The sequence below is a fragment of the Nothoprocta perdicaria genome, unplaced genomic scaffold (genome assembly GCF_003342845.1).
Source record: "Nothoprocta perdicaria isolate Ctin4 unplaced genomic scaffold, notPer1 scaffold_91, whole genome shotgun sequence".
NCBI lineage: Eukaryota > Metazoa > Chordata > Aves > Tinamiformes > Tinamidae > Nothoprocta > Nothoprocta perdicaria.
This window is the reverse complement of record NW_020456210.1, coordinates 408,663-421,236: the sequence shown is the minus strand read 5'-3', so window position 1 is coordinate 421,236 and position 12,574 is coordinate 408,663. Positions and strand designations below refer to the sequence as shown.

The 12,574-nt window shown below is 34.9% G+C and overlaps 1 protein-coding gene across 1 annotated transcript in view; it reads left to right on the top strand.

Annotated features, from left to right (window-relative positions):
• The window catches only part of TRHDE (thyrotropin releasing hormone degrading enzyme), a 206,747-nt gene that overhangs the window by 79,477 nt on the left and 114,696 nt on the right, over nt 1-12,574 (top strand). Inside the window, exons 4-5 of the mRNA XM_026052784.1 lie at nt 1,308-1,462; nt 6,997-7,110. Coding sequence (XP_025908569.1) covers nt 1,308-1,462; nt 6,997-7,110 — 269 coding nt within the window. The remainder of the gene's footprint in view (nt 1-1,307; nt 1,463-6,996; nt 7,111-12,574) is intronic.

Sequence of the window (12,574 nt, the reverse complement as noted above, 5' to 3'; positions counted from 1 at the left end):
AATATTTTGATGGCAACTTCCTATGAATCCCTGTGAATCTAAGAAGTGTTTGTGCTCTAATGGAATTGCTGTATCTAAGTAGATAAGATTTTTTTTCATTCTCAGATTAAGTAGTCAGCCTAGAGACTGTTTATCCCACACAGTGAAGCACCACCTAGACAGACCAGTGTTAATTGCAAATGTACTAGTTTTGGAACCAGAAATTATTTAGCAAAGAATGGAGCATGACAGTTAGGCTAATTAATTAAGAGGCCAGGCCAATATTAGTTCAACTAGAGAGCCTTRCTGATAGGTAAAGCTTCACAAACCCTAACAAGATTTCTGCACCAGTTGCTTTGGGCTTCTTGTAGACACACATGTTGTTTTGGGCTCTTTCCAGTATTTTTGTCATGGAACACAACTGTGTATTGGTTTATTCTCTATGTTATTTTACTATGAATCTAGATTTATTTCTGCATTGCTAGTCAGTTGTAGTTTCTTCCCAGCCTTCTGCAGGAGGATTTCTCTAWCACTTGAATGGATGTTGAAAAACATCCATCTTGTTGAACCTCATGCCACTGAGAGCAATTCCATACTGCTCTTTTCTTATATGCTGAGAGACCTTCCTAGATCTTTTGTAATATTGTTACCTGTTGCAAACTGGTAACAGTACTCCTGGAGCTGAATCCGACACTGTTGTTCTAGCCTGCAGAGCCAAGAGGTGGCTGCCAGCAGTCTTGTCCTCAGAGGATTCGTGCTAGTAAAATTGCACAGTGAAAGATACCYTATTTCGTAAAAACTAATGTTTTCAAAATCTGAGCAGCTTGACATCTTTTTATGTATTATTTTTCTGTGTTTCCCTTAGTGCTAATCCTTATATGCAGTTTGTCGTGTAAGGACACTTACATGGAGGAGTCACTTCAATGCAAAGATAAAAAATACTTTTGACAGAAGTCTTGTGTTGCTGCATTGATTAGGGTAAATTAAACACAAGAAATAGAATCAAACCCAGAAATAACYGAAAAAGAAGATATTTTAAAACAAGCTGAGTTCTATATAGAAAACTTTAGTTAGAGTAATATGTACTGTTTTATAGCAGTAGGGTGGTGGTCATGAAATATGTGTGAACATCTGGAGATGTAAGAACAAAACTGGCTGTTTTATTGATGATTTCTAGGTATTATTATTAGAGAGTTGAAATTTACAGTTTTTAAAATATTTTTATTATTTAAAATACCTTAATTAGAGTTTATGACTTTTATTTACAAGTAGCTCTTTAGCRCAGTAGTTCCCATAAGCAGTTAACATATAATTTTTTCTGTTTCTAGATCTGTTAGCTGTGCCTAAGCATCCGTATGCTGCAATGGAGAACTGGGGACTGAGCGTTTTTGTGGAGCAAAGGATACTGCTAGATCCAAGCATTTCTTCTATATCATACCTGCTGGATGTCACCATGGTCATCGTACATGAACTATGTCACCAGGTATTAAAGGTGTTCAGATATTTGGAATTAATCTTAGAAATCAAGCATTCTTTATCAAGCTGAAAATGAATATTTGCATTTTCACAAAGACAGTTACAACTTTCRTTCTAACTGTAGCCAAATTAACCAATAGTCCTGTAGGACATATCATTACAATGGAAAAAATGCAAAAAATCAAAATGAGACTAAAGGAAAATTAGCAGTGATGAACACTTGCCTGACCTCTATATGCTTACATATGAATATATTCTCTATATTTGTGTGTCGAGTAAGCAAACTGATAACCGTAGAAAATGATTTATTGCAGAACTACAAGCAGATAACTGTTGAGCTTTGTGTTTGTGTTAAAATTTTCTTTGGCTGATTTGGATATTGGCTTGCTGTTCACTAGCAGTGGCTAATTGAGTCTTTATATGTACAGAAAATTTTGTATCAAAAAGAAAACTTTGTACTAAACTCATATTACAATTTATTTCACATATCTTCTGTCTTATCTAAAACTAAACACATTACAAGTGTTTAGTAATATGGAATCCTTCTTTTTTTTTTTTTTTCCCTGCTGGTAACAGGCATAATCATAGCCTTCAGCTTAAAATGAATAAAATCCTCCTGTGTAATTAGCATGGCTTACATCTGTGACTTTACACAGGATTCTTTAAAAAGCAATGCAAATTCTTAACACTTTCTATAAATAAAAAGTATCATATAAAGGGCAGCCTTTGTAATGGCAAATGGATAGCTCAATCTTGAAAAAATACTATATAGTTCAAATTCATGTTTCATATTAAATCTATAGATGAATGAATATTAAGTCCTCAATGAAAGAAGGATTTTTTATTGAAAATTATTGCTGGTTTGTTCTTAGTACAATAATCCTATTTTATTATATGCTCTTTATTGTACAGTACAGTAGAGTAGCATACTATTCAGCTGGAAAAATCACAGTGCCTTAGGAATCAGATATGGAAAACCCACATCATGGTCATCAAATCCCTGCTCCCGAAGTGCTGGTTTCTGAAGTGTTAGATTCTTCCATGTAGTGCATTATTCTCGTGCTGAGTTCAGTGTTCCTAATTACAGGATTTCCAGTGCTTCCCTTAGAACCTTTTTCTATGATGAAATATCATGGTCAGTAACTTTTCCCCTTGCGATCAACTTAAATCTTTTTTTCGTGATATCATTCCATTACTRCCAGTTGTTCTTTGAACAATTTTAATAATTTCTTCTCCTTCCAAAGCAATTTATACTTCAGATGTGGGCAATTATCKCATCAATAACTCGCACAGTTTATTTGTTTGATTGTCATTGAAACAGAGGCCTTTTAATWTTGCTTTGGGAATGTAAGAGGATCTTGAAGGGGGTTAAAACTACACATGAATTTATTTTAGGGTCCTTGTGTGTTCATGTAGTGCTTTTGAGTGGCTTTTGTACAAATAAGAAGGCTTACTTGGTGGCCGTCTTGGTATTATTTGTAATGCTGTTTGCGTGAGTATTTTACTATATTCATGTTGCTGCTGTTTCTGCTTCAGTTCCATGCAGATCAATGCCTTGCTTGGCAACTCTTTTTTTGATAAATAGACAAGACAGAGAAAAAAACCAACCAAACAAAAGCAGGTAGAAACAATGTTATTTATGCTTTTCAGATGCAGGATTTRGTCACAGAGAATATGAACTGATCTTATTTGTACATAAAAAATTCTAAGGGCAAAAAAACCCTCCAGGAACACATGCTCTACCTGTCTGCCTGCCTGTTAGCACCTGAAACGTGGTACTGTCTTTATTTAAACATTTTTTTTCTCCTTTTTTTTTCTTAGAGGACTTAAAAGGCCCTCCACTTCTTAGCCTCTTAGTTCTTGATGGCATATAACAGTAGCTAGAAACAGTTAGGTTAGCTGCACGGGTATTGAACTGAGGCCAGTTTGGGTCCAGGTTTTCTTGCCTCTGCTATTCAGTTGCTAATTCTTCCTGCATTTTTCATCCTATTTTGCTGTGTGGAACTAYATCTGCTAACCTTCACTGTCACATGAATATTCCTTCCTTTCACTCGTTTGYACTTAGAATGACAGAGATTAACCAAAATCACTTCTGCAGGGCCAAAAGTAGAATCCCCATCTCTAGTATTTAGATCTTCATTTTATTTGATCTTTATTTTATAAAATTTCAGGTAAGTGGAAATGGCATTCCCATAAAATGTATATTTTTTTAAGTGTATCTTTCCAAATCCTTGCCTTGTTTCGTCATAGAGTTCTCGCACTGATTTTAATCCCATAACTTTGAGATTTACTGAACAAATCTTTCTACAGTAGTAGACATTTCTGTAACTTAGGCAAATGTAGCACTTTGCTAATGGTGTATCCAACAAAAGAAAAATGTGAAGAATGGGGATGATTATCTTTAAGAGGTAACTGTTTAGAATATGGGTTCCAAAGTATCAGTGCTTTCGTGCTTGTGGTGATGGTCTGCAGCATTCGGGCACAGAGAGAAAATGAGAGACATCATTACAACAGTAGAAGCACATTCTCTAATTGTCAAATAATAAAGACAGAATTTTATGCCCGATTTGCCACATTTTGTAATGCCTGACCAGATTGTTATTTTAGATCTGTTTTAGGAATGGCATATTAAATTTACCTGTCTAGATTTGGTTTTGTCACCTTACATGTTGTCAATAACTAGTATTTCAGATAGAGTATTTTCTTTTTAGAACTTYAGAATTTTATATATTTAATTAAAAAATTAATAAGTGGAGGAGAAAGGAATGTTGCAGCTTAAAAACTTCCCCTCCAATACTAATATAAAAGCCCAAAGCACAAATGAGATATTAGTCAGTGCACGTAAAAGTAGCAGCTTAAGTTGACAGCTCCAAATAATTATCATAATTTATTAAAGTAATTATATTAAAATAGTAATTCATTTTATTTCAGTATCACAGAGCAGCCCCATCCATAACATTTGAAGAAAAAGTGATTTAGATGTAAGCACCATGATTTTTTTTGTGGTAGGTGACCAACCTGAGTGCAAGACTCAGTATGACAGAATGAATTGAATGGGTATGAATACAAAAGGAAACTAAATATTTCCAAACCATTGTTTTCTTATAATCTGTAAAGAAGATATATAGAGAAGAGTGTCCTTTCARTGTGCCTAAAATGAAAATAAGTTCTTTCTCACTGTCAGGGTGATCATAATTGAGAAACAAGCAATTGATTTAATCACACATATTCCTTTTTGCCTTGAAAATGAGAAGATATAACAATCTTCACTCAGTCCAAATTTTGTCCATATTAAAATATACAGTCAAACAAAGAAAGTGTTATACTTACTGTTGTCTTCTCAGATATTTATCACCTAGGAAGGTAATAGCACCTTTCTGTTTGGAAACTTGGCCTCAATAATTGTAACTTCTGTGACTGCTCTATCTCTGAGAGTTGCCAGTATTCAAGAATTGTTAGTCAATTCCCAGCATTTTCATATTGGCTATTTTAATACCTGTACAAATATTTCTTCCTTTCATTGAATAATTAAATGAGTACTTTTTATCACTGCTAAGTAAACGTGGAAAATTCCCAAGAGTAGTACTACTGTGAAGGAAATGCTGYCTGGAGACTTCATAAATTCTGAAAGCATTAAAATAAATATTTTCACTTTTCTGCTAAGAAGTCACAACTATGTTCTTGCCTAAGTCAAATGTATTTTTATCTAACATAAATCACTGTTTTATTTTYATAGATAATTTTGTTAATGCTTTTGCTTTGCAAAAGGATTTATTATGAACTTTATCTTTTATTTTTTGAAACCTATCTCTGAGTAGTCAGAGCATACCAGATGTTACTAGTTTCATATTTGTTCAGCAGTCTTCATGTAACTTAAGAAATAAACTTGGTGATGTTCTGCTTATTCTTCTGTCATTACCAACCATTTAACTTATTCTAATATATATATTTACACCTCTCATGACATACTACTCTTTTCAAGTCACAAAAGTGAATAATGTAAATAAATTCATTTTTAATGTTTATTTGTCTTTTCAGGTAAATGTTCTTTAGGATCTCTCTCTATTGATCTTGTTGAATTTGTTCTAGGCATTCAAGTACATAATGATTAGTGAATGTCCATCAAGTTGTTTCATTTAGGTTAAAATCATATTGAACGTAGCTTTTGTTAGCCWTGTTTTTTCTGCAGAAATTCTTAAATTCATAGTCACCTAACAAAATTCGGCTTCTTTTCTCCCCCCCGGTCAGATCCTATATACTGCACATTGTGTAGCAACCTGATAATCAGAGTTGCTCTCCTGTGTTCTGTGGACCTCTTCATCTCCTCATCTGTGTCCTCCACCTCATGCAGAATCTTTAGTCATGACATTAATCTTTCTTTGGCACTCGATTCACTCCAGAAGGATATGTGTGGAAGAAGACAAAGCTTTCAAATAAGCAGTTATGAAAGCAAAATTGCAACCTGTTTACTGGGCAACTCTACTTTCATTCACTCCCCCCGTCTTTACAGCAACAGCTTCTGTGCTTGGACATGAGTCTCTCCCTCTGCCATACTTGCTGCTCCTATTCTGTTTATTTTTATTGCTTACTACCYTATGAAAGCTCAACATTTTCTCACTTGATGATAAATTAATCTCTTTTGGAGTTATTTTAAGAAAGAAAAACTGGCATAGAATTTTACTGAAATAGAGTTTTGGTATTTGTTCAGGGGAAAAAAAAGATACTACAGACTGTGAAATATGTTTTCAAAATATTGTATGTGCTTTTATTGCCACTTCTGTTAAAACAACCAGATTGCCCAAAGATATTGCAGTAATTTAAAGTGATCCATGAGCAGTAGAGTTGACGATGCATGATTTCCTGTGAATTTTTGTCCTTTATTCCCTTTTCAGTGACAATCCCAGCTCTCTCTAAAATCGCCATGACAGAAGTACAAGGAGGAATGGAACTGGCAGTCAGATAGGACCCTTATGCATAAACATAGGAGGCTAATGGCATTTTAGGTACCCTATACCTCAAATTGCTATTCTGGATGGCTGCAGATCTCCTGTATGTGCTGTGTTAAATTCCCCAGGCCTGTGTGGATCCTCAGATGCTGTGGAACAATCTGTGTGGCACCAACAATCTCCTTCGAGGCAGCTGAATCCTGCCTGTGAGGAGATGGCATGATGGCATAAAACAGCTTTCTTTAGGAAGAAAAGTTGTGCCTAGCTTTCTTTAGGCAATGAATGGACTGTCAGGAGTATTATAAATCTTCTGGGGCAGACAGGTCTTCAGGTCTGGGATATGGAGGCTGTGTTCCCAGTCTTGCCAGTACTCCCATTATGCACAGTGGTGTTTCCAAGTGGTGTCTTCCTGAGTTAGAAGCCTGTTTCTCTCTGTTCCCTCAGTTAGTCCCTTAAATCTAGGTGAACATCTACCTGAATTTCAAATGGATGGTATAAAATATTGTTATTATTAAAATTTATGAGTAATATGTTCCATTTAAATGAGATGTGAGCATCTTTTCCTGAATGTCGTTTATCCTAACCTTCTTTGCAGTGGTTTGGTGACCTTGTGACGCCAGTTTGGTGGGAGGATGTGTGGCTAAAAGAAGGTTTTGCTCACTATTTTGAATTTGTTGGGACTGACTATCTCTACCCAGGATGGAACATGGTAAGTTTATGTTATTTTGTTAATTTGGAAACTCCTCAAAAAGGTTGCTTTCCTTTTCTGTACTACTGCTTCTATCACAGACATGGACTGCTGAAAAATATCAARTGATGCATGCACGTATCAGATGTCCAACAAAGCAAAATCACTAGGTGTGAAATAATTTGACAGCATTCCAAAAGCGTAATCTGCAATTTATTACAAAAGAAATAAGGTCATGTCTGTCATAACCTAGTGTTAAAATAACTAATGCSTCTCTGCTGAAAACCATTTTGGATTAAAGCAATTGTTATTTAACAAGGACCATTTTTGAAAATGGTCAGATTATTGAATTTAATCCACAAACACAACATAATTAGAAAAGGAATATGTGAATAAAATATAACATAAAACAATATATTTTTTACTTACAAAAATTCTGTTCTCCTCTCCTGGAGTTTACTTACTTTATCTTATTGCTACTATTTTGCCATCTAGCAGTACATACTTAGTTAATATGGGGTAACTGTAYTGAGAATTTAGGTTACAGGGTCCTTGCTTAAGGTACACAATTGAGCATACTTAATGAACTTTGCATGCGAATTCTGGAGCTTTCTGAAGGAGAACTAGCAAAGGCATGCTAGGATATTCTTTTGGATCTGCTCCTTGTGTCATTTCCAATCACATCTCAGGTTACTTTTAGATATCAAAAGCTGTAGGCTGTGAATATTATGCTCAATGGAAAAATGAGAGTTAATCAGATCAGTGGATAGGGAAGTAATGTAAGAGATCTTCTTGCTATATAGATTTTATTGTCTGATAGAATTTTTCTGTATGCTATTGTTTTGTGTTTATACAGTTTTAATTACTTGAGAAAATATTTGTTATGAGTACAGATTGTCTATAAAAATTTGTTGTGTCTGAATATTTTGATTTTCTCTTGCATGCTGATCTATAAAATGKTTTTGTCATTTCCTGCAGATTTATTTRGTATTGTTACACCATTAGTTTTTGCATACTATAAAATTACTTAGAATTTTTTTAGTAGTTGTATACAGGTACACTTACTTTAAGGTTTGCTAATTTTGAAGTTGATTTCTGTGTATTATATTTTTTTATTTCAGGTATTCATTTATAATTGTATTGTTAAAAAGGAAAATAAATCTTTATCTGAACTGACATCTGCCTTGTATAGGTAGGCTTGTTGCTTCACCTAGCTTTGGCTTTAATAGAACTCATTCTTTTCATCTTTATGAAAAACACATCCTGAATTACAATGTAATCATTCTAATTATAAATGCAATGAAATCTGGCAGCCCTTTATGATTTCAGCATAGTGAAATGTCATAGATGACAACTTACATACACTGAATTTTATCTTCAAATCATCATAGTCATTTGTTCTGCACATAATCAGCTCAACAAATCCAGAATTACTCTGCTTTAGAAGTCATTTAGAATATAGAATATTTGCTTTAGATTTCTGGGGAATGAACATAATGTTCACAGTTAAGCAAATGGCATGCTCGGCACATGAAGTCCAGGCATCTTAACAGAATACAAGCTAAATGAAGAGGCTGAGCAAGATTTGGTAGTTAAACATGGAAAGCAGACATGTGCTGCATAAATTACAATTAACAACATTAATATTGCTGCACTTGAAAAATACTACTCTGTACTTTTTAAAAAATTAAAAAAGGGGTAGACAAACTTTTCATGAAACTTTGGAAATCACTGGCCTTTGATATCAAAAGAACTGTACTGACATAGTTACATAGCAGGAAAACTGGTGGCAAGATGAAACAGTTGACAAATTCAGCATTTGAGCAGTATGCCATTTTTACAGACTATAGTAAGAATCAACACTTGATGTTTTACCCTTATACAGATTGCAAAAAGAGGAAGCAAAARCTACAGTTATTGGAATTTGGTTTCCTCTCTATTTATGTTAATGGTGTAAAGTGCATTTGCCATTTAGATCAAACTGACATTTGTAAACTTGAACAAATAAAAAATGAGTATTTTAAAAAAGTAAAGCTGTTTAAAACAAGTTAGTTTTTTCAAAAGGGAAGGATACAGTACAAGCTTCATGAATCAGTTGCAAGAACAAGAACTACAAGTCTTATTTTTGTAATAATGATTAAACAGAGCAAGATTCCAGCATTCTGTTTTGTGTTTTGTCCTCAGTAATTCATATCTGTGAAATAAAAATAAAAGATGCTCTGGTATATGATCACATGACTCTTGTCATGAGGAAAACCAAGAGTAATATGCCAAAAGCAAATTGCTTACTTTTTTCCCTTAAAGAACGTAGGAAGTTAGTTAAATTCTCTCTCTTCTAGTTTTAGAATCTTGTAATTTTTCTCAAGGTGGCCATGGACTGAAATTTCAAATTCAGCTCCTTTTTAGCTTATGAAAGATTTTTTTTTAAAACTTTTTATTTTGGAAAAGTGTAGAAGCAGAAGACTGGTAGTCATTTTCTACAACTTATTTTCTTGTTGGATATTTACAGGCTCTAGGAACATAAGCTTTTGCCATTAAATCTATGCAACCATCTGGAGTTTTGCTTCTGCAAGTCTATAGATACTGCTGAGSATTCCAGTGTTTGTCTTATTTGGGATTCACAGACTTTGTCTTGCTGGAGACACTTGAGGAGAACTGCGTGTTGCGTATGCAGAATGCAGTGCGGATCCACAGCCCTGAGCTCTGCACCAACGTGTCCTCTTTCATTAAGAAGAGCTCTATTCCCTCATTACAACCAGGGGCTATGATAGATGAAGCTGTATTTTCTTCTTGCTAAAGCACAGAATTATCCAAAAGTCCCAGGCCTTTAGTTCAGGCCTCTGCTCAGTTTTGATCATGATATTTTCAAATTTTCTTCTGAACCCAGACTCCCAGACTATCCTTGTAATAGTGCTTGCTTTTTTTTTTTTGAGAGAGGGGAAATGTTCTTCCCATATACAGGACAAGCTTCTTCCTTTTACTTTGTGGAGATGGCCTGTTCCATGAGGCTTCACCAAGTCTCACTTGGTAAGCTTGTGAACGAGCATTTTGTTTGAAACCTGTTTACCAGCTTTGCCTTTTTCTCTAAGCTACTTGCTTAAACATTTTGCTCTTTTCTTAGATTCTTGATTTTGTCTGTTTTTCTTCGGTCTTTGTGTAAGCTCTTCTTTTACTACAGGAAACATGGAGAGACAATGAGACTGAGCTGTCATGGAGCACAATAACATTGTAACATTTTATTGAGGCTTCCATCAGGTCTGGAAATTCTTGTCATGTCCTCAAGGCATTCATATATTTCTTCAAGCTTGCATAGTCTTAATGACAAAAAGAARTCCAATCTTTTAATAAAGCCTTTCTTCCTTATGCCCTCGATAACCCTGTTGTAATTTTGGGTGAACGGTATGAAGAACAGAATGAGCAGAGTCATTCTGACAGAGGCTTCTACATCTGTTGCAGTTAATATAAAATGTACCAGAACTCTTCTGAAGAACTGGTCAAAGTTTTATTAGTTTCAAAATGTCCAGCAGAGATAGGAGGGTGAGCTGTCATTGCTGAGATCCTTCATAGACCCACCAGCTTTCTAATGATCTTTTAAAAATCTAACACAGAGCAAAACTAAAAAYGCTCATTTCCCTCCTTCAGCTAAAATGTTAGTGCCTGCAGGTTATTTTTGATTTCTTAAAGGCCAAGCTACTTTWGATTTTGTAAGAAATATGACCCGACAACATAGTCATTAGACATTTGCCATGGCAATGAATCCASCAATCCTTTCATTTTCTCTAGCCTTCCCTGTCCACCAGATTAAGTGGTCTTTGAAACTGTTATTTTGAAATGTGACCAATTATTATTCTTAAATCTCATTTTTCAAGGTCTTGGAAGTCTTAGTAACTGTTTCTGTGTTGTCAGGACTGTTTTGAGAGGAAAACTGGCACTGTCAACTGTTCCCACCAGAGAGAGATTCATCCTAGGTATTCAGAGGAATTATTGGCATGTGAATGTCCACCTATGGCCTATTTTATGGTGAGAAAGGGAAGAAGTTTCTATATTAGAGTACCACATAACTCGACATAAATATTTAGTTGTCTGCCCATGCTAGCGAAAAGGACTAGCATCTGGATGTGAATTCTTTAGCTGTAAGATATTACAACTGACGCAAGGTCATCTCACCTGTTTCGAGGGTGACTTTTTTTCTTGGATGAGAAAATATAGGACTAKGAGAAGGAAATTATCATCATATTGTTTTCCACTGTCATTTGTTTCTTTTCTCTGATCCTTAGAATGTTTTCTCATCCAATTTACCATCCTGCTTTCCGAGGCAGGTTTGCTGCTCTRTGTGCCATTTTCCTTTCTGCTTGTTTCTCTCATTATGTCAAGGCACTTGGTACTTGACTCTGTGAAGAAAGAAGTTCCACTGAGACTTATAGRTCCAGGAATTTATTCACTGATATTTCGCTTCCTTTTTCTCTTTTTCTGGTGGGAGGAGTCATCATGCTTGTCCTTGAATGTCTCTGTTATTGGGACAGGTGTTGAGGACTGACAGCAGGAATTACTGGTATGTAATTTTCCCATTCATCTATCAAAGGAGTGTCACATTCTTTAGCAGCCAGTACTCGGCTTGATGCTGAGAAAGCATTTTAGAGAGCCCAGCTGCCTTCTCCTCCTTCTTTATTTTATAAAAGTTGGCTTTGGTGACAACTTTATTGGATAAGCCAAGGTGCACTATGTCAGTGATGGTTTTGAATCTTCTGCCTTCTTTATTGATTCAAGTTTTGGGACAAGGTCTCCCACTTTCTTCTGTACTTACTACTTTTATAGGGAAAGTAGTAATATTTACATATTTATCATATTTACTAGGAGTATTCTTAGTATTATATAATTAYAATTAAAATACTTGTTGAAATAGTCTGTTCTTCCTTCACACTGCTAGACTCAACAGTCTAGATGATCTCTACATTACTAAAGTTAAAATTAATAATGAGATTGCAGATCTGCATTGCTGTTTTAAAAAATGTACTGCAAAATACTGTATATAGAAAAATTGATACAAAATCATTAAGCTAAGCCTTGTTACATTGTGTACTTTGAACATTATGCAACAGGCTGTCCAAATCCTTGATAAATTATCTTAATTGCCTATCTTTCTCATTGGCAGGATTAAAATAATAAAAGCGAATACTGCCATTAGACACATGCATCTCTTTAATGTGCTTTGACTCAGATCGCCTCCTAAAGCATTTATCTCTGTCTATAAAGAGGTTTTAGGCTTTGTTTGACTCTCAGAAAAAAACAGAAAATCATTAAAAGTTTTGAAGCATATTTAACATATGGCCCTTTCTGATCTATTTCATTATTATTTTGGCATTTCAGACCTGAGCTGTAGCCTGCTTGATCCCCTAACCCAACATAAATATCATGCTGGCTCAGCACTGAAAGAGATTCAGCCTCTCCTTTCCTAAAACTGCTTTAATCTTTCGTTTTTGGTTAA